A 22,817-nucleotide genomic window follows, 5' to 3' on the forward strand; every position below is an offset into this window, starting at 1 on the left:
GCTGTGGTCCACGTCCATGCCTGTCAATATGTCAATACATGAATGAATTTTACGATAAAAATTAAGTTTTGAATGTATAGTATAAAATTTTGTCATGTATTTAGATTAAGTTAGGTAAACAACGTATCTAGTACAATTCGTGTGAATAGACGGGATTATTTACTTTTAGATACTGTAAGTATGTGTCACAACTATCGCGTAATTTAAGTTTGTTTTCATTGTAAAGGTTATAAAACAAAGGTTACAATGGGCCTAGAATTAGCAGATACCTGAGCTGAGATCTATATGCAGAGGTGTCTGTAATTAGAATGCAATAAATAGATCGCTCGGGAGCTAATTGGGGTAGTAAACCAAGCTGCTAGCCAAAACAAACTTTATAAATGTATACAGCTAGAATCTAGATTATGCTTTGGCATTGTTATATAGTATTATAAATTTATTAGTGTACCTTTCTAATTTTACTTTTAGGTAGAATAATTCTTCTCTCCTTAGCGTATTTAATTTAAAGATGAATAAAAAACTGGAAAATGAGATTCGGTGCTATGCCAACATTTCCGCAGAAGCTTATAATACAGAAAAGGTAGTCACGGATACAACAACAGATCAGGTAAACAATGCATAATTATTTATTTATTTCTCTTCTCTAAACTTACAGTCAAATGTGCCTACTTTACTCCATATATTTTAAATCATAAAGATGTGGTAGGAATGGTAGGATTATTTTATTTATTTAAGACAAAATCAAGATTTAAAGTAGCTAGACCATCACTACTATCATGTTGTAACACTTGAATGAGGTTGTGATATAGCTTTCATTTATAAAAAAACTGTTGCAGCACAATTACTCAGTGGTGAGCAAAGTAGGCACATTTTTTCAATACCTATTTATTTTGTTATTCACAGCAGATTTCATGTTATTGTTGCTCTTTTTACATTCAGCTGAAAATTATTACTTAATAGATTAAGTAATTGGTGACTAGGTAGAAATTTTGTGGCAGCATAGAACATAGTTATAGTTAACTTTTTAATTGGCATACAACCCCAATTAATTAGTCAAACAGTACAAAACTGAAATATGTGTGTATTAGTGGTGGGCATAAAAGTAATTGTAATTTACTTTTATGCCCACCACTAATGGGTCGTCATAGGTCCCTTAGAATCCTGAGTATTTTATTCTCCATTTTGTTTGAGCCTTCCTCTCCTGTATACCTACAAAGTTCCCATAATGATTACTACAGTACCGATTACTACTGTAAAATTCGTTTATTATGAGTATTATGACTCTGCTTATATTAACCAACCGCTTACTATATGTATGACGTAATTACTGTGCGAAATTTGGTATTCATATAAACTTCTTTGTAACAATCTCGGATAAGATGACTTCGCTTGATTTTCGATGAAATCGTTTACTATAAGTCCTATTTTCATTAAATTATGACCGGTTATACCGACACATTCGCTGAATTTCGTGACCGTCTCCACGTTTTTCGCTGCAAAATATGGGTCCACGCAACTTACTCAAAAATATGTCCCATAGCTCTTAATTCGCCGACATAAAAGCTATGGGACATATTTTTGAGCAACTTGTACATCTATATTTTTACACTTGACTGTACAGTAGAATCCGTATAACGACAAATACGTCATACCACGTCATACTAAGCGGATGTCACATAAAACAGTTGACCAACTTCAAACTATGATAAGTTTTCTAAATTAATCTCAAATTCCTTTTTGTGAGATGAGTTATTAATTTTGTACCAATTATGAACTTATCACTGAGATTCAAAAGTAAAACAACTTACGCGCCACACACGCATCAAACGCTGCAACGAATTAGTTATGCCCACTACAACTACAACACTAGCAATTGATACAAACTATTTCAAGGGTGATTATGGCCACTTGAAACTTTGTCGACTTATACTAACATTAAACTAATTTAAAGTAAAGTTAGTTTACCTAAAAATTCTTTTAACTTTAAACTACCTCAAAGGCCACAAATAGTACACTGAAATTCCATCTAGCTGAAATCTAAAGCATCCCACTATACCACTTCAACTATACTAATACTACCACATAATTGCTGTCATAGTCAATAATCAATTAATCATAAGAACATTCAATACTTAGTAAACAAATTGATTTGACACTTTTAATTGTGTTTTTAGTTGGAGGTTGAAGCTACAGTATTAAAAATATTTAGACAATTTGAAAAGGAAGCATCCATTGATCCTGATCTGCCAATACTTAATAAACGGGTTCACAGTAAGCAATTAAAAACTTGGTTGAAGGCACTACCAAAAGGATATGAGTGCTTGGATGCCAGCAGACCATGGCTGGTGTACTGGATTTTACATGCTTTGTGGATCTTAGATGACATGCCTGACACAGAGACATTATCTAGTGCAGTGGACTTTCTCGCTCATTGCCAACACGAGGAAGGGGGCTATGGAGGCGGCCCAGGACAATATCCACATTTAGGAACTACTTACGCTGCTGTAAACGCCTTAGCTATAATAGGGACAGATGAAGCATACGATTCAATAGACCGCAGCTCTTTACAAAAGTTTTTATGGACTCTTCGAGATGTAGATGGCTCCTTTGCCCTTCATAAAGGAGGGGAACAAGATATAAGAGGAGCGTATTGTGCAGTAAGCGTCGCTAAAATGACTAATACTTACACAGATCTCTTATTTGACAAGACAGCAGAATGGATAGTTAGTTGCCAAACTTATGAAGGAGGTTTTGGCGGATGCCCGGGCATGGAGGCACACGGCGGATACGCTTTCTGTGGGATCGCATCTCTGGCGTTACTAAACCGGCCTAAGTTGTGTGACATAGATGCACTCTTGAGGTGGTGTGTAAATCGTCAGATGCGGCTAGAGGGTGGCTTTCAGGGACGAACTAATAAACTTGTTGATGGCTGTTATTCATTTTGGCAAGGGGCTGCTTTTCCTATAATCAGTGCTATCTTAGCTCAAGGTAAGATTAAATAGTAATACATTAGTGAATAGAATCAGGCGTTACTTTGCGGAAATCCATACTAATTAAAACAAAAAATATTACTTTGCTATTCCGCGAAAATATAACGTGCTAGTCAAGCAGTGCTAACCCGTTATACTTACTTGCGTATTTTTACATGCAATTAATGTAAAGTACAAAACTCGACACGTGATTCGCCTCCCTACGAGGCATCCTCAGGAGATGCTGGAGATGTTGAGAGTCTGACGCACGATAGCTGAAACTTTCATTTGCGTATTTATTTTTGCGGCGGGAGGGTGGAAACATTAAATTGCTTGTAAAAATACGCAAGTTAGTATAACGGGCTAGCACTGACGGGCTACACAAGCATGTAATTTTTTCGCGGATTTATTTATTTATATAAGTCTAGTGTTCCGCTGCTGGGCAAAGGCCTGTAACATCTACCACACACATGCTACACGCGGATTAGCAAAGCAATATTTTTTGTTTTAATTAGTAATTCATTTTAAATTAGGAAATATGATTGCCTGATATATGGGTAGTTAATGCTTTCGTTCTTTTTTGCAGAAGACAAAGAACTTATAGAAACGTGTTTATTCAATCAAGGTGCCTTACAAGAATACATCATTGTTTGCTGTCAAGCCAACGACGGTGGCCTAATAGACAAGCCTGGCAAGTGAGTGACATGAATTGTTAACATGCCTTTGTTATTGATACTAGTCATATACGGGGCCGACGATACAACAGCCGAATTGTTTGAGCAAATATAACGTTGGCGGATGTATTAAATACTGGCTTAGTCACTCATAACATAACAGAGTTAATAAACACTGATTTCGAACCTAACATCAAGCGACTGAACCACTATTTTAGTTCATCACAGTACTTATGCTTATTGTACTGATATTTAAGTATACATAATTATCTTCACGATCTGATCTGAATTAGATACTCTGTAGTAATTAAAGTAATTTACTTGTGAATCAGATTATGAGGTCTATGTTCAGCAAAAGGCTGAAAGGATAACGATGGTCATAAATTTACTGCTCTCACTCAGGGGTAACCGTATCAATTAAAACGTGAGATGTCAGTGTGTAATTCGGTTTCAGAGCGCGTGACATCTACCACACATGCTACACGCTGTCAGGGCTGTCGATCGCGCAGCACGGCACGGGCGCCGGCGACCCGTTCGTGGTGGGCTCCCCGCGCAACGAGCTCAACCGCGTGCACCCCCTGCACAACGTGGCACCGCACCTTGTCTATAACGCCGTGCACTACTTCATCAGGCACCCGCCGCCGGTCAAGGATTTCAGGAAAAACTAGGTTGTTTTAGATCTTCAATTATTTAGCACTGATGATGCACGATGATGCGTGCTTCATAACAAATGATAAAAGTAATAGGACGCTAGTAACTTTTCTATCTAAAATAATTAATCTAGTAAAGTAACAGTTCGATTTCGGTAATGAATATCGCAATAATTGCTCAAAAATGCATACTAGTTACTACTATAAAAAATAACTAGTCCTTCGAACCGGATATAAAGATCCATAACTATCAACTGATCCCTGAAGTTAGTCAAACTGACATTTGTTTTTAGGGAAAAATGATTATTTTCATATGTTTTGCTCCTGATATTAAACTTTGCAAAGTTATGGCTGTAATTGTAGGCAGATATGGTCCTTCGAACAAGATTTTAAATCAAAATAGGCCTTCTGGAGATCGGAAACACGTTATGTAATATCAGAACATTTTTATTAAACAAACCTGGGAAAATAATTTCCAGTAGCTACACTAAAGTTTATCTAGATCAAACCGTATATATTATTGAACCAATAAAATAAAGCCCTATAAGTAGAACCAAAGTGTGAATAGACCAAAAACGAAAATGCCAGAATAAAAGCTGTTTAAGCATTTCCGACTGTAAAATCCATACAATAATTGGATCCTGCTATGTTATCGAACGTCTAAGTAGAGTTAATCGTAAAACGCTCTTAGGTAATTCATGCCTTGCATATACATGGGTATTTAATGCGAGTGTTTTAATGACTTCAATGAGATATAACTATACGTGGGACATACTGAAAATTCAGGAATATCATTAGTAAAACTACGTATATTTATATGACCATGCAGACAGAGCAATTCAAAATTTAATGGCATTTTACGGACTTTGAGTATATTACGTACTTATTTCAATTTACTTGTAAGCGAATATCAATTTATTTATGTATAAGTATATAGTAATACCAAAAAGAGACTTAAGATGTTGGGATGCCATTTTGAATTGTATAAATTCTACTTAAAATCTTTTTTTGCCATGGAGAGTAGGCACTTACTATTACTGCCATCTTAACCGTCAATGGATTTCAATCCCAATAAAGCGTTCCAACATATTATGATAATATTACGTACCTTTTACGAGTCTTACGAGCAAGACTATATTACGTATCGGACGGTATAGAGTAATTTTCCCACATTTGGTTATACTAAGTACAAATTTTCTCTTCAAATAGCCTTGCGTGATTCTATTCATCTACAGATATATATGTAAATATGTAGCGATAAATTACGCAATCAACTTGATTGCTTTAACATTAAAGTAGTTTCTGTATCGTCAAGATTATACATAAAGTATATAGACGATTGCGCAGCTTAGGTAAGCAATTTGATTGGTATAAGTTAAAATGTGGTTATTATGAGCTCGGTTATAATCTTGAATACTACTTGTCGTCTAACTAGAAGTGCTGTTCATGTGGGGGACCCTTATTCGTATTAGCTTATTGCATTCAAGCTCGTAGATAATCTTTATATCCTTAGTCCATTTTTATAGATAGAGTATCACTATACGTATACCACGCCACTGCGTGGTGTGATATACGTTGTTAAAAGGCTTTAAGTACACGTTATTTTATTCCTACTATTTAATAGTGAATCTGAATAAAAAGACAAAGACGTTGTGTTGAGAAATTTAACATTGGTACTCTAATCCGGTTTCTGATAAATTAATGAATGATAACTGGAACAAGATAACAATAAGTTTACGTCTAATGTAATAAGAATGTAGTCAAATTAAAACCGACTTTTTACCTGATTGTGTATCCACAATATGCACGAATGCTAATAATCATACTAACAATCAAAAACACAAACATTATAGGACCGAAGAAAAAAAAATTGGAAAAGAAAAGAGGCGGAAAACGTTTTTTACCAAGGGGGCCGAGTGCGATAATGGTTGAAAGATCCAGGGTTAAATACTATTAGAACGTGCTGTATAGGGACCGTGCGCGTTGGAGGGTCTGCCATCTTGTGGCCTGAATCGGAACAATAAACATTTACATTTACACGTCACGTGTTTTCCTGTGCATAGTAGGTTCTGCCATCTTGTGGGCTACATCGGAACAATAAACATCACATTTACGCCTCGCGCCAATAATCTGACGGCTCCTGTGCTGCCTCCTACAGTTCATGCACGCTCCCTATAAATAAAATGTCGTTTTGTAAATACCTAGACAGCTGCCAGTCAGCATATCTTGTGGCATGGAAAATCCGACCATAATGAAACAATGTTAACACATGTGACTTGGTATTCTGGCACTTAATGCAATCGTTTTCGATAGGGCCGTAGGTACCTAAAATAATTGTTAAATAATAATTCCTGATTAGTGCTAATTTTACTGGAGCATATATGACGGTACCTAGGTCAAGATCTATTGGTAAACTGTAAAGATGGTGGAATGTATTTTTATAACATGTGTAGACATAAATGTACTTATAGTGCAACAGTTTTATTTGTATTAAAAACAATAAACATTTTCGCAACGGTTATATTTGTTTTGCTGTCATAATATTACATGTTTTGTATTGGATTTATAGCTAATGAGTTGGCAATAGTAAATCATGATATCCACTTTACAGTCCAGCTGAACAAACTAGTCAAACTAATTTAAGTCTCATCAAAGAGAATTAAGAAGACCAAGAGTGCTCACTCCATACAACGGTTTTGTTACCTAAAATACTATTATTTTCGTAGTCTTCATCTAGCGTCAAGTAGTGGAACTCTCAGTACTGCTACTCGACAATAGATGTCGCGGCAAACAAAAAGTCCAATGATCAACGATTTCCCGCTAATATTATAAATAGTGTAACCGAACTCTGAATTTATTTAATAATCCAATATTTAATATTTCTGCAAATAATGAACTGTGTTTTTATGTACATAATGTAATTTGTATTGTAATCCTACTGTAATCTAGTTTGTAAGCGATTTGGTGTACCTGTTAGCTTATAGGTAAATGTCTAATAAATAAACAAACAAACAAACTCAATTTTTATCTCCTACGCTTACTCTGGTTATAACATTAGCTGAAAATCGTTGAGCATTAGACTTTTTGTTTGCCGCGACATCTATTGTCGAGCAGCAGTACTGAGGGTTCCACTACTTGACGCTAGATGTAGACTACGAAAATAATAGTATTTTTAGTAACAAAACCGTTGTATGGAGTGAGCACTCTTGGTCTTCTTAATTCTCTTTGGTCTCATTATTAATAGGAAGAAACTTCGCTTTTTCATTTTGTTATTATTACATTTAGATACTGTTTCACACTGCACTATCCAGACTGATAAATGGTTATACATTTGACATTACCAGTTTTATTATATATTGCATAGCAGCCTCTATTTCAAGATTTTATACTTATCATAGCTTTATATTGATTGGTATAAAACCTTATACTTTTTAGCAATATTAGTTATTAAAAAACTAGCAGGTAACTGGTCCTTGAAATGCATGAAAGTCTTAGTGGAAAATGAATAATATTATTTTGATAAGAAAGTTTTAAGTACATAAATTCTGTTATTTACCAGAAATGTTCCTATGATAAGCGCATATGTGTTGACCTTGTGTATCACTAATCAATAATCATGTTATGTACACTCAAGTGAGCATGAACATTTGAACATTTATTACTCCTTTTCCAGGCCGCACCAATCTACAAGGTTTTCCCAAAATATATTCCAATTAATCCAGCTTTGATGATTCATTTGAAGACAAGTAACATTTCCTGAAAGTGTAATCTAATTTGAACCTTAAATCGGAATGCTAAAGTTGAAATTCTAATGGCACATATGTGGTTGATAAATCGTACTATGCCTGGATAAGGGTTAAAACACACAGAGATCTTTATATATTACAATAAACACAATAACATCAATAAATTAACTTAAAAAAACCTAACAGATAATGCAGTACCCAATAAAATGATCTACTTTAAAATAACTGATATACACAATAATTGCAATCATATTTGGTATAACTATAATTATTAAACTAAAACAAATTCCTCTGACTCGATGTCTGTATCACTGTCATTGATGCTGGGGGCCACCCAGTTCTGCTCTGATTCATAAATTGAGTATCTGATATTTGGGGGGTTCATGACTGAACTACGGGACCCATGGTGTATTGAAAATATTGGGTACTCATGATTTGATGAAACTCCCTGAGGGATGAGAAAAGACTTGATTATGTTTATATATGTCTCAAAGTCATGCTCAGTAGCAAGGTAAAATCCAATACAGCATGAGGGATCCATTTTACTAATAGGCATCTTTCTCGGAGAATGGCAGTGGAAGGACTGCAGGGAAAAGTTGGGCTGCCACACATCAACCATTTCTTGACAGTAATGTGGATCTAAATGTATTAATCTATCATCCTGATAACCAACAAAGTAAAGTGAATGTTTAGGCCGGCCCCCAATAATCCCAATACAAAAGTCCAGGGTTAAGAGAGAAGTGAGGCAGGGCCCATATATAGGATTTAACTTATCAGTGCCTAACTTGACAGGCACCAGAAGTATCAGGGATTTCCAGCTTCCGCTGGGCAGCTTACATAAATCTTGTATATCTTTGATATACACAGTAGAGTCTTGAGCAACATAAACTTCTAAGGAATCAAATTCATAGTTTTCTTTAGAAGCGGCAGTCAGCACTGCCTGCAAGCAGTGGGCGACAGAAGCTGGTCCGTACCAATCTCCAGGCTTCTTGCCCAAGTTTTCTCCTAACTTTACCATCTGGTGGATGGAGAGGGGACTGTTTACTGATGACTTATCTCCAAACCACCTTATTATCATTCGATGAAGGCAGTCTTCTTGAAATTCTCTTGCATTTTGAATAGGCTTTTCAGGAGTCCAGCGCCAAGTTCTTCCAAGGAAATGGCATACCAGTGCTTGCGCTAATAACATTTGTCCACTCCTCAACATGCAGCCCCACCCACAGTCTGTGGTGAATGAAGAGCCTGACATTGTAGGAAACTCTCTTCGGTAGGTCATCCATATTTTACTAACAAAATCAGACTTGAATCCTTCAATTCCTTCGCCATATATTTGCTCCATGGGTTGAAGTGCTGTGGCTTCCATACCGATCTCTGTAGAGGACTCCAAAGAACCGGTTGGGCTTAACTTTCGATGATAGCACCGCCCCAAAAGCCATACTGGTGATTCTTTTGAAAAACTAGTCTTCAATTTTACAGTCCAACCGAACTTTACGTTGTTCCACATAGACAGCAATCTAGATTCGACTTTCCCTTTAAGATCTTGCAAGTCGTCAGTTTCACGTCCATTTTGATGAGTAGGTGCAGGTGGAGCAGGTGCAGCTATACTAGCGAATCTCATTGGAGTGCTGTTAGGAACACCATTATCCGATGCTAAGTGTAGTTGGGAGCTCTGGGCGATGTTATTAGAACGGTTCATTATGCACCAAACAAATAAGTTCAAATTTCAATAACATGCCGAAGGCAATGCATTCCTTGAGGCCAAATTCTTGACCGACAACCAGGAAGCATTTCGTTGCTTTGTGACTAATCTTTCACAACGGTTACTCCGATTTTACGTGCAAGCAAAACGAAGTCTTTCTTTCTTTCCTTTAGTTACAAATGTCATTTTGACAATGACAATACGATGTGACAGGCATGTCTGCAGTAGGCATGTAGAGAGACCAACAAGTTGATGGTTGGCAGCGATTTCGAATACCCACCCTGTGTGCAGGTGTTAAGTAAACGTCATAATTTCATAGATGTTTGACGTTTAAAATAACACTTGCGCTCTCTGGGCTATTAATAGCTGCTAGCTTATCTGGTTCTGACCAGAAATATATGATCATTGTCAAGAGAAATTATGGCGCGTGATCATATATTACTGGTCAGGCTTTAATTTATTTCTGGTCACTTAAATTTTATCGATTGTGCAAGTTCATAATCGATTCACATAAAGCAAAAAATAATTGAGATTACCATGTTGTCAACCCTGTTTATAATCTCAAATGAAACGTCAAATGTCTATGTGTCAAATCTAAATGTCAAACGCACGTTTTCGTTTCCTTAATTTGTCATCTATATAAAAACTTAAAAAACATTGCTTTTTCTATGAATTTAAAATATTTTATCACGGATTGTTGAATTCAAAATGGGTCGAGGAAAAGGAGGTAAGTTTCATAAAAACAATAAGAAGCAACACACAAAACATTTAAAAAAGAAGAAAGAGAAAAAAATTGAGGTTGTTAACAAAAAAGCTCTATTTAACCGATACAAAAATAAGCAAAAGGTTGAAGAAGAGAACTTGAAGAAGGAACAACTGGAACGGAAGCTAAAACAGCAGCAGGCGGCATACTCGGAGAGCGAGGAAGAAGAAGATCCTTATGGAATGCTAGTTTCTTGTTTCAGTCAGCCAAAAAAACAAAAAGTTGTAATAGATAGTGACGAAAGTGATAGTGAACAGGGACCCGAACATGAGAGTGGTGATGAAGACATGACTAGTGAACCGGGAGATATGGCTAGTGAACAGGAAGACATGGCAAGTAAGAATGGAAATGATAATGGTGTTGGAAGTGATGACAGTGAACAAGAAACAGAAGCTATGCTGGATGAAGATGAGCAGGACAGTGACTTGGAGATAAAAGTAAGACACTACATAATAAAACTAATTAGGACACTAAATAATTTTAACTCACATTTTAATTGAAAATATAATCTAAAAAATAATTTCATTATTACAGGTAAAGTCTTCACACAAAGATGAAAATGACGAACAGGACTCTTCAAATGACCCATTTACCAAGCACCTACAATATGAACTTGGGGAAGATCTGTTAGTCACTCTCTCAAATCCATCTCCCGAGAATTTGGACCAAGTTGAGAAAACATGGCCAATTCTTGGTAACATATCTGTAACCATACCTAAACCAGTCAAGTTGAAAGCGAAAGTGAAACCTAAAATTTCCTTACTTGAAGAAAAACCTTCAGCTCCAACAGGCACTGTTCCACAAATAGCAAGCACAGATTTTAAAAAGATGTTCATTAAATCGCAAATACATGGTAACATTGTGTCTGCTAATAAGACTAATCTAATCAAGAACGATTTGGAGCTCACCGAAGTGTTCACACCTCTGCAGAGGGAACTCTTTGGCATAATGAACAACTATCAAGATCTTTACTACCCAGAGAGAACTTTTACTAATGCTGAAGAAGTTCGCTTTACATACTGTTTGCATGTGGTCAACCATATGTTAAAGACAAGAACTAAGATTCTTCATCATAATTCCAAGCTTGGTAAAAAGACTGACCCTTCTGAGGAATATAGAGACCAGGGCTTAGTGAGACCGAAGGTACATATTTATTATTTTATAATGCTCTTTATTTTTCTTTCATCTTAGGGTAGGATTTTATAATATGGATATAAAATAAAATACAAAATAATACAAAATACATATAAATGCATTATAAAAAAACCTAACCTAGGGTGCCTCCAGCTGTGGGGCAGAGGCCAAGCTGCCGGTGGTCAGGGCCGCAGAGAGAGGAACTGCCGGACTATCCGTTGTGTCCAAGATCACTGCCTTCTGCATCTAACCCTTGATCCAACCACCTTTATAATATTATTAATATTTCCAATCAAACTTTTTAGTATTACACTTACTTTGATTTACAAAGCTTAACACATTCAGTGCCAACAACATGTATGTGTGTTCATTTTGTACAGGAAATGCAGCGGCCCGGCATTGAAAGTGTTAACTTAATGGTGTATTATCTAATGTAGGCATTAATTTTTTTATGATACCTATTCACTTCACCATATTTACACAAATATTCAGGTTGCATCTTTCACATTACATTATAATGTAATCTTGGATGGTTCTGAATTAGTGAAAATAGTACTTTCAGCAATTTACCATAAATTTGGAAATATTAATAAACAAATAATTTTTTTTTTTTTTGCGGGAATCTTTGTTTTTTGTTACAGATAAATCACAATTACAGAATATCTGTTCAAAAAGTATTGTTAAACCACTATGGTTTGTCTAGATACTCCATTCCACAGTAATTAATAATTAGCTATACAATGCAATACACATACACATCTAATTCGTGAAAAATAATGTTCTATAACATTCACACATGAATATTATAGAACATTATTTTTTTCCAGGGTGGGGGCCTGTAGATCTGTTATACAGGTCTAACCTAGTTCAGACTCTAGTCCCTCAAAGGTCATTAATAAAACCAAAAAAGAAATGAAAAAAAAATTGTTTGTAAGATTATTCCACAAATTGACGAAGTTCGCACAGTAAGCTCAGTAAGGCTTGTGTTGTGGGTACTTAGACAACAATATAAATAAGATATACATATTTATAAATACTTAAATACATAGATAACATTTATGACTCAGGAACACATATTGATGCTCATCTCAGGATTAAATGCCCTTACCAGGATTTGAACCCGGGACCTTCAGCTTCATAGGCACTAGGCCAGACATGTCCATATGTATTTAGTTATACTGCTTCATGATGCGTGCTTATTCTATTTTCAAGGTACTGATACTGGTTCCATTCAAAAGTGCAGCATACAAAGTGGTCAAAACTTTAATGGACATCCTAGTGCCCAAGGAAGCGGGCCAGGTGGTCAACAAGAACCGCTTTGAGGAGGAGTTCACTGGCGGTGAGATTGCCATGCCTCAGAAAAACCCTAAACCAGAGGATTATGAACTCATGTTCAGTGGGAATACTGATGACACTTTTAGATTAGCAATGACTTTAACCAAGAAAACATTGAAGGTAAGTTGTATTAGCCAAATAGATATTTTCGTCAGTGAAGGTCACGACGACGGTGCCTAAAGACTTGGCTCTACGGGTCCGAAACGGCGCGCGGTTCCGCTATGTGAGCGAGACAGCGCTATGAACATCACATAGTGTTGTTACCGAACCGTAATGCCTAACCCACATCTTTAAAACAGTAGGGCTAATTTATTTTCGACCATATTTAGAACCTTGTTATTGTTAGGGCCTAAACAGAGCATTTATTAATAATGAGTTTACTTTTATGATATTACAGTTGCAATTTACTATTACTAGTTCATCAGAATATACCAGTTTAAAGAGACAAAACAAAAAAGTCCTGAATATTTACGAGAATCGCGTAAGTATTTATACGCGCTTTGGACAACACGTAATATCAAATATATATTCAATAAATAACGAGAAACCTAATGTAATATAATAATAATCCCTTCATACAAAATACCTAATTCTTTAATTTTTTTCTTGTGGGATGGTAAATAACCTTGCGGCCTGCACTTAAACGTTTTATTTATCAACGTTATATTACAGTTGTACACAGACTTCTACTCATCAGACATCATAGTAGCCTCTCCCCTCGGTCTCCGCATGATCGTCGGCGCGGAGGGCGAAGAGGATCGCGACTACGATTTCCTGGCCTCAATAGAAGTCCTGATCATGGACCAGACAGATGTGTTCCTAATGCAGAACTGGGACCATCTACTGCACTGCCTGGACCACTTCCATTTACAGCCGCAGAAGACCCGTGATACTGATTTCTCTAGAGTCCGATCGTGGGCTATTAATGGCTGGTCTAAATACTACAGGTTAGTTTTCAAATCCACCCCTTCTAGCTTCAATAGAAGTCCTGATCCTGGGCCAGACAGATGTGTTCCTAACGCAGACTGGTATCATCTACTGTACTGCCTGGACCACTTATTTATTTATTATTATTACATAATATAAACTTATAATCTAATACAGTTTCCTGCAAAACTGTTTGCACAGTTATTCTTAAGTTACTCGTACTGTAAGTGCAGTAATCTTGGGTAGCGGCATGATCAGCGGCAGAAATACGTTGACGCGATGTGGCCGAGAAATTTCGTTACTTATCTGCCTCTCTATCACTCTTGCATATTCAAACGATACAGAGACATATAAGGAAATTTCGACTTTCGTGTTTCCCGGTAGACCCTCTGCTATCTGCACTATACACATAGGCAAAACTCTTTGCCTATTCACTTGCACGGCGTATTACACCTGGAGCCGCTGAAGACGTGTGATATTGATTCGTCAGCTACTAATTTGATGATTTTAGTAGTATATGTGAGTTTGCTACTCGACTGTTTTTGATACCCAATTGCAATACATAACGTGATGTAGGTACTTGGGGCCTTTATACCTTTATAGGGCACAATGCGATATCAAAAGGTAAAAATATAACCACCTTATAACGCATCTTTTTTTTCCTCAACCAGAAATGTTAGGACTATAAGGTGGCAATATATGAGGCTCGAATTGCGGATTTCTTATAATCTGGACCGTTAAAAAGTAAAGTGTGTTTCATGAAAATCATGAATGGTTTGTCCTAGTAAACTGTTACAAAACATTATATACCTATTGCCGATTCTAGTTTTTTAGTCATTCGTACAGACGTGACCAAAACGTGATTATCGCTGGATTAACCTTATTTGTATTATCACCCTGTGACCGACGACCTGCCTATTCATTTTCAATGCGTCCTGATAATATATCTTATTATCGGAATAAACATCGTATCTAAATGGTAAGCGCGATCTATTTATACTGCACTGAATAGCGGTCGGTATTAAGTGCTTGCCTGATTTATGCATTACATACTGTACCGAAAATATCTTGTTTATAAGATTTATGTTTATTTGATACGCGTCAGGCGTAAGTTCACGTAGACATATATTTTTATAGACAGTTTTAGTGCGACATGTACTTAGCCAGGTCGTAAGTTCTGCCACAAAGTTTTTTGCTGATAAAAAAGTTATTGGTACAGATCCCTTATTATTCATATACAGGATGATTCAGGAGACGTGAGCAGGATCAAGCCTGCATATTCGGTAAATTATCAGCAACTGTTTGGTACCAGTATTTGTGAGATTAACGTTAATTTAATTTTTACTGTTCAAAAAAAAGAGTTTTATTTTATTTACGATATTTATGGTCACCCTCTTTGTTTTATCCATAATAAGTGACAAATTGAATGTCATCGGAGTCTGGTTACTTTTATAAAATCGTATCTCACTCAAGTGTGACATTTTATTTTCTTCATAATCAAAGTGCTGTCATAACGGTTAAAGAGGTTTTATCTTTGTTAATTAAGTGTTGTAGGGTGTCCATGATTGTAGATAATCAAATTTGTCCTTAAGAAAAAGTTAAATAACAGATAAAAAGCGTGATTGTTTTACTTAAATATGATGGTGAACGATTCATTAACATTTACTGATTGTGTAGGCTTAGTCCAGCTCACGTCTCATGAATCACCCTGTATATGGGTAGAGAGCTTATTTAATGCTGAATTACTTACAATATAATTTAACGTAATTTACTGTCTCAGTATTGCATAACTCTATATAATATTCAAAAACGTTTAAATTTTTACGTAAAAAAATGCACGACCTGTTCGAGAGGATTGATATATTTTCCTTTTTTCATGTCTGAATCTTACATAAAACAAAAGCTGGATATTTTATCTTTCTTAAAATGTATAATTCATGTGTATTGGATTGCCAAAATTGCAACTGTACATATTTTACCAAACCAACTCGTTGGATGGCAGTAAAAAATAAGCGTGTTACTGAAAAGTAACTTAAGTTTGAATTACGTTCTAATAAAGTATTTAGGTTCATACAAATAAACAATTGTACCTATGTTATGAATGTGGCACTGGTTTTTACTCCCTTTTGTAAAGTATAATTTTTCACAATCCAGCTGCGTAGTATATAAAGTCGCGATCTAAATTTTAAATTTATTACATAGCGTTTTGATCAGTATAAAACAAGCTTTCAACTCATGCCTAACTTTTTTAAATTTTTTTAGTCACGACTTAACGAGATTAAACAAAAAGTCCTGAAAAGATACATATTTAAATTTGTAAATATCCTCTTTATGATTTTAATATCTATTTCATTCCTGAAATCGATTAACGTTGAAAACCAGTCAGAAAAAGTTATTTAGATTTATCCAATATTCATCCTATGTCCCGAGGATTTAAATTGTAAAGCAATTACAAATGTGCATTGTGCATATCATATAACTCATATAGATAAAAGAAATATTTGACAAGTATGTTCGTTAACGTGTACGTGTGTGTGATCCACGTATGTAGCTGTATGTCTGTGGTGTTTGATTTATATTATTTTTCCAGGCAAACGTTGATCTTCAGCTCCGTGGCTCTGCCGGAGATAAAGTCTATTCTCAACCATAAATGCAAGAACTACGCCGGCAAGGCGGTGGTCTCGAACCCGTGCGAGGTCGGGAGCATACAGCAAGTTTTATTGCAAGTGCCGCAGATATTTCATAGGTATTTATGATGACACTATTTATAGAAATGTATTTATTTTAGTCCGAATATACACGGAAGCTGACATGACGTGTGCTGAACTTGCCTTTTTATTGCTCCTGAAGTAATATGAACATCTTGAATAAATTTCATTTTAGCCGGAATTTAGTCGGTGCACTACTCTAGTAGTCATCTAGGCCTAGGTCGGAGCTCAATTGAAACATTAAGGTAGCAGGTAGCGACCTTTTTGTCTCTCCCACTCATGGGCTGCCTGTTCGAAGGCTTCTTCTCTCCTTTTCCACTCTTCTCTATTTCTTAGGCTGAGAAAACCGCCTCTTCCGTTGGAACGCAAAGTCGTAAAGCCTTCCCCTTCTTTGTTTGGCGGCGTTTTCCCGACGTGACCGCAGCCATAATCATAATCATAATAAATAAATAAATACTGTAGCCTTCTTGAGCTTAATGTCCCAATAAAGCTCAAGAAGGCTTGGTTTGTGGGTACTCAGACAACGATATATACAGGGTGTCTGGCCGAAAATACTTATATACCTACATAGAAAACTTTTATGACTCAGGAACAAATATCTGTGCTCATCACACAAATAAATGCCCTTCACGGGATTCGAACCCACGACCATCGGCTTCATAGGCAGGGTCGCTACCCACTAGGCCAGATGGATTGTCAAATTCCCATCTGTGCCCGACAGGGACAAATGGGAACATGCCATTTTGGCCTATCTGTCTACGTGCATGCGCCAGACATATTCCGCCCAATCACATTTTAATACGGCGTCTTCTTCCCAATCATTTTTTTCAATTTAATATACATATATATACCCATTTTGGATTAACATAAAAATAAAGTTCATAGCATTTTTTATACATATATATGTAGTTTACTCGCATAATCTTTATTACTATTGTAGGTTTAACGCAAGCAGTCCGCTGGCAGCGGTAGACGCCAGGTTCGAATACTTCGTGAAAGAACTCCTGCCAAAGCAGCGGGACCCTCTCATGAGCCACACGCTGATCTATGTGCCCAGCTACTTTGACTACGTGCGGATACGCAACTATTTCAAGAAGGAAGATATAGGATTCGTTCAAATTTGCGAATACTCTAAGGTAATAGTTTACTTATTTCGTACTGTGACACCAATCACCTAGAACGACGTACTAGTAACACCATCCTGCACCGAGTAGCGCAACTACACCTACGGAAACTTTCATACACCACCAATAGATGGCGCAGGAGTCGAGTTAGAACACGCTAACGACTGTTCGACTCAGATTTCATAAGTAGGCTTGCTTATTTTGTATGTTATCTTTCTTCAGCAGATTAGTTACTGGTGTTGACGGATTCCCGGCTCACTAGTTACGATCTACCGACTACTAGGTGACGCATAACGGCTCCCGTATCGTTACTTTAGTACTCGGCGCATAAATTATAAGTGTACCTTACTCTGACCGTGGTTGGTATCAATAAAAGATATCCGTGCACATTGTGGTTTTACATCTCGCCCCATCGCTCCCGAGTCCCGGTTACAGTACCTAATATGTATACAGAGAACAATTGTAAGGAATACGTTCAGACCAATGACGACGATGAGTGGCAAAAAGTCTGCTCCAAGTCCTAAGCACCAGTTTGCAGTTGTACCGTTATGGTTATCTGGTTCTTAAATGTTCTTTAACAGGTACTAGAACTAGGTTTGGCTTTTCTTTAAGTTATACAATTTTAGTTTGATACGCATACTTTGTTTTGAAGTTTAGGAACCAATACTTACTTAAACTTATATTTATATTATATTATTATAGTCATTTGAATATTTGAGGGTGTATGGTTGAGAATAGTACCTTTATTTTCAACTATTTGTTTTAGGATGGTAAAATAGCTCGAGCCCGAGATATGTTCTTCCACACAGAAGCGCATTTTCTATTGTACTCCGAGAGGGTGCACTTTTTCAGACGGTTCAGGATAAAAGGCATTCGGCACATCATATTCTACCAACCGCCGACATATCCACATTTCTACTCGGAGATGTGTAATCTTATGCAGGTACTTATTTTCTTTCTAAGTTTGAATGCCCACTGTGTAGCTATTCCATCCGTATCCTAATCCTAACTATCCCTACTAACATTATGAATGCGAAAGTTATTCTGTCTATTAATATGTCTGTTAAGAAATATTTATTTATTGCGGTAATATTTGGTCAAGAGATAGTCGAGAAGGAGATAGGATACTTTTGTATCATGAAAGTCGTCATTTAACGCAGATGAAGTCGGGGGCAGGAGCTAGTTAAAAATAAATTCTTTTTCCATCCTCCTATGGGTTTCCGACTAAGCATATATCAACTGAATCAACTGATTGGTTGGTTCAGTAGATAAGTACTTATTTGTTTGAGTAGATACCGTGAGAAATCTACGTAGGTGTTTGACAGATGTCACATTTTGACCTTTTAATTCACAGTCATTGTGCTGAATGTATGAAAATGGCGGCCTTAGTTTTTAGGTGAAACGTGATCTGATCTTGTTTGTCATTGCCATAACGGCGCCCGATGCCGTCCTACCTAGGGCCGCCTGATTGTACCAAGCTTGAGGTGATGGTGTAGGTTCTCAAAGTTTGCATTTAGCTGCTAGCCTCAAAACTTTAATCTTTTTGCAACCACCACATTCGTTATTTTGTTGTAGGAATCAAACCAAAACAAATACGGCGGCAGCGAGTTCAACATGTCTGTGACAACCCTAATGTGCAAGTACGACGCAGCGCGCGCCGCCGCCGTCGCGGGCGCCGCGCGCGTCGCGTCCGTCCTGCGCTCGGACAAGCCCGTGCACATGTACATCACCGGCGAGTGATTTTATGTTTTACTACAATGGATTTAAGGTTTAAGCTTGGCAGGACAGTGCTGAGCAGATTGCTGATACGAATGTTTTGCCTGAAGGCATTAGATATTTTTTTATTATTTACTATGGCGTGGACGACATCCGTCTGGTGCATTTAAATAAGGTAGGAGTTTTCTTTATTGTATGAAAATTAGTCATAGTTTCCCTCAAACGACTATTTTGTATAAATAAATAGAAAATAATTACTTATTTATTTGTTAAAAATAAATAATTATAATAATCTTGTTTAAACCTATCCAATGGTTTTTGTCCAAAATAATAACCCCATATATGCTGCGGTACTCTAATAATATGGTCTGGCAGGTATTTGGAGTTTGAATTAAAATAAACAAGTTTCAATATTATTTAAAAATATATTATACAATGAGTTCTCTACTACAACACGGCTTGTACTTATAAATTACAGGAGTTGTGAATGAAAATGTGTATAATGTCGCCTGAATGCAGGATGCGCTTCGTTATATTTTTGGGTATCGATACAACGAATCGTCAGATAAAAGGAAGGCAATAAGTATGAGTTTCCGAGACACTGCTCGAGTTTGAAGTGACCATAGGGTACAGTATCCGCTTACCACCAAACGGGCGGGCGGTATTCTTGATTTTTCATAAGGCATCCGAATTTCGATTATTTTATTTTATTGCTCTTGTTAATTATAATACAGGGATTTGATGGACGTATTGAATACATGGACACGTTTCGTGAACTTACGATACTTATGTCTACAGGCACTACAGAGACTTGGAAATAGTAAGACGTGATCTTATTCTACACAAATAGGTATATAGCAGCTACTGTGAGGATATGTCAGACGATACACGCAAAGTAAATGAGATCAGCAACTTGGTCTAACACCGATAATGTAAAAAGGTTAAATAGGGTAAGTGAAACACTAGGGAAAGTTGGGAATCCTGTTTCTTCCCGAGCAAAATAATCTGTATTTCTCTTACCCCACATGACCTTAATATGTGATTTATGAGTAAATAAATCTCTAAACATATTTGTTAACACTTAACACTAAGTATAAATTACTTTAGTAAATATCTGAAGAAATAACCTTCATCTTATGCTAATTAGGCTTCTAGGAAATTATACATAAATATCACTAGTAATCCGTCGTTTAATATTGGTGTTTGTTATCAGACTTTAGATGTGATTGGCGCCAGTGACTATTTAGACATCGCCGCTACTTTGAATAATGCCGCAATTATACTACTACGTTTACCTAATACAGAGTACAGACTTGCAAAGCTAAGGTTGCTAGGCATCTGACATTGTTTGCATGCGGCGACCAAACTAATGTACTTGCAGCATAATTCTTGATTTACATAAGTTCAGTATCTTACCGATCGCATATTTTAGCCACTTATTCAACCAGTGTCAAATTCTGATGATTATTTTTTCCGATGATTTTCTTCGTAATATTTTACTTGTTTTGTTACATGATTGTTTCAAATTGTACTTTGAGTCAGAAACTTTTCAAAGTAAAGGCGATCCTTTTATTCAAGACCCTTGTATTATTTATAATTTAAATACTATATTATGAGTAACTACCCAATAAGGGTTAAGAACGTAATAGTGCAGGCGACAGGTATACATTTTAGATACTGAACTGAAGAAGCGGCGCAGTTATACCTACCAATTGAGGCACATGTCGAAGTTACGGGATGAGCCTCTTTACTTTTTATTGTTGAATATATTGGTTCATCCCGGGCCTTCTAGTTCGATATAAGTACCTCAATAGTTGCACTACTGAACTATTGATTATATGCCTCTTGCATACTAGCGTATTTTATCACAATCTTCAACCTTCTCACACTCTTCAGCTTATTAAACTTGAGTCGTAGAAAAGTTTAACATGTTAGCTCGTATTTTATGCAACAAAGTTCTTTAGTTGATTAGCCTGTCGCCATCACTATACTAATTGGCGCTATGAATATTTGAGGGTATGGAACTACATTCGATTGTAATTAGTTTAAATTCTTTTGTCATGTGACGCTGGAGTTGTCAGCGCGAACGCCGCTCGTCTTATTTTCCGAGAGACTAAAGGACTCTGTAGATAGCGGCAGTTCCGAGCTTGATAATGAAGAACTAGAGTCTGATGTTGTCTGATTCGCGATGTCAGCTGATGGAGTTGCTGCTGTTGAGTTCAAGGCGTCGTCTACTGCGCCACCGCCTCTTCCTGTGAACAATGTCTTACATTAGCTAAATTGCATTCACCGAACTTATAGGGAAGGATAGTGGTTGTATTTTGGCAGCTGCACACAAGCCATGTGGGTTAAATAATCATTTGTAAAAGCGTCTTGCATCTTGAAACAGTGCAGTTACAAACTAGTGATCGTTTATATGTTCTACTACTTATACCAAGCCTCCTTTATCTGTACAATGGGGTTTAGAAGTCCCGTATCATTTGGTAATTGTAAATTTCATTAATTTATTTTGCTTATAAAATGACCCAGCTTTGTGTTATACGTATATTCCTTAAATTAAAGAGCCCTCTTTACATAATCCTGAAGAAGAGGCCGAAAAACTCCAGGCAGAAACTTTGTTCAATTCAATTGTTTTCCCCGGGCTTAGTAAATTACGGAGAAATGAGTTCGCGGAGATTTAAAGTGGCTATATAGGGCGACCACAAATTTGTAATGGTAATAAGTCATTTTGGCTTAGCTATTGACGGATTAAAGGCCAGCGGAGGTTTTTATTGGATTTGGATAACTTTGAAGATTAAACCAATTTTCTTATTAGCATAATTTTTGCATTCCTGTTTTAATTTTAGTAGGTTATAGGTGACATGTAAATGTAATATTAGTACATTGTGCTACGAGGGGGGTAAGTGAAATTTTGCAAACGAGGTCTTTAGATATACTCCAGCCGCAGGCTTACCCCCGGAGTTACACACAATATTTTTCATCACATTTCCGAAGAAAAAACTAAATTTTAACCGAAATAATTCCTAAATACGGTGACATTTCAAGCATTCGTCCGCCATGACCGCCATATTATTATTCTTTGACAGGTTAGGTATCGAACCTATCTGGCCTATCCGGCATTCAGCCACGATTGATAAATTTTAAACTATTAAATTAATCAAATATAATATATATATATATATAAACATTAAAAATAAATCATAAACGTCAGTATTCTAAAAGTAAAACTTATTTATACGTTCGTATGAATTAGTTAACCAATAAAAAACAACTATAACTCCCTCGGGAGTTAACAGAATACATAGCTCCTGGGGGAACAATACATGCCTTTGTCCTTCAGTATGTCTTTTAGATTTATGCCAGTTTCAGAAT

The 22,817-nt window shown here is 36.5% G+C and overlaps 4 protein-coding genes across 6 annotated transcripts in view; 2 read left to right on the forward strand and 2 right to left on the reverse strand.

Moving 5' to 3' along the window:
• Positions 1-6,812, forward strand: LOC133533887 (protein farnesyltransferase subunit beta-like). Its single transcript, XM_061872967.1, has 5 exons — positions 1-174; positions 469-607; positions 2,175-2,988; positions 3,556-3,664; positions 4,098-6,812. Exons 2-5 carry the CDS (start codon positions 509-511, stop codon positions 4,309-4,311), a joined length of 1,236 nt encoding a protein of 411 aa, XP_061728951.1. The 5' UTR covers positions 1-174; positions 469-508; the 3' UTR covers positions 4,312-6,812.
• On the reverse strand, positions 6,800-9,952 carry LOC133533886 (cysteine protease ATG4D-like). The gene has a single exon (XM_061872966.1). It carries the CDS (start codon positions 9,733-9,735, stop codon positions 8,311-8,313), a length of 1,425 nt encoding a protein of 474 aa, XP_061728950.1. The 5' UTR covers positions 9,736-9,952; the 3' UTR covers positions 6,800-8,310.
• A 360-nt stretch (positions 9,953-10,312) lies between these two features.
• LOC133533852 (U3 small nucleolar RNA-associated protein 25 homolog) lies at positions 10,313-19,752 on the forward strand. Its single transcript, XM_061872920.1, has 8 exons — positions 10,313-10,938; positions 11,036-11,644; positions 12,848-13,090; positions 13,643-13,917; positions 16,488-16,643; positions 17,546-17,741; positions 18,496-18,672; positions 19,305-19,752. Exons 1-8 carry the CDS (start codon positions 10,447-10,449, stop codon positions 19,467-19,469), a joined length of 2,313 nt encoding a protein of 770 aa, XP_061728904.1. The 5' UTR covers positions 10,313-10,446; the 3' UTR covers positions 19,470-19,752.
• Positions 19,753-19,856: 104 nt separating this feature from the next.
• LOC133533865 (putative transmembrane protein INAFM2) overlaps positions 19,857-22,817 on the reverse strand; it is a 40,053-nt gene continuing 37,092 nt past the window's right edge. For 2 of the 3 annotated variants that reach the window (XM_061872940.1, XM_061872939.1), the window contains exon 2: positions 19,857-21,697. In XM_061872940.1, coding sequence (XP_061728924.1) covers positions 21,504-21,697 — 194 coding nt within the window. In that variant the 3' untranslated portion in view covers positions 19,857-21,503. The remainder of the gene's footprint in view (positions 21,698-22,817) is intronic. The other variant, XM_061872941.1, reaches the window with a different exon arrangement.

This window comes from Cydia pomonella, unplaced genomic scaffold, assembly GCF_033807575.1.
Source record: "Cydia pomonella isolate Wapato2018A unplaced genomic scaffold, ilCydPomo1 PGA_scaffold_208, whole genome shotgun sequence".
Lineage (NCBI taxonomy): Eukaryota > Metazoa > Arthropoda > Insecta > Lepidoptera > Tortricidae > Cydia > Cydia pomonella.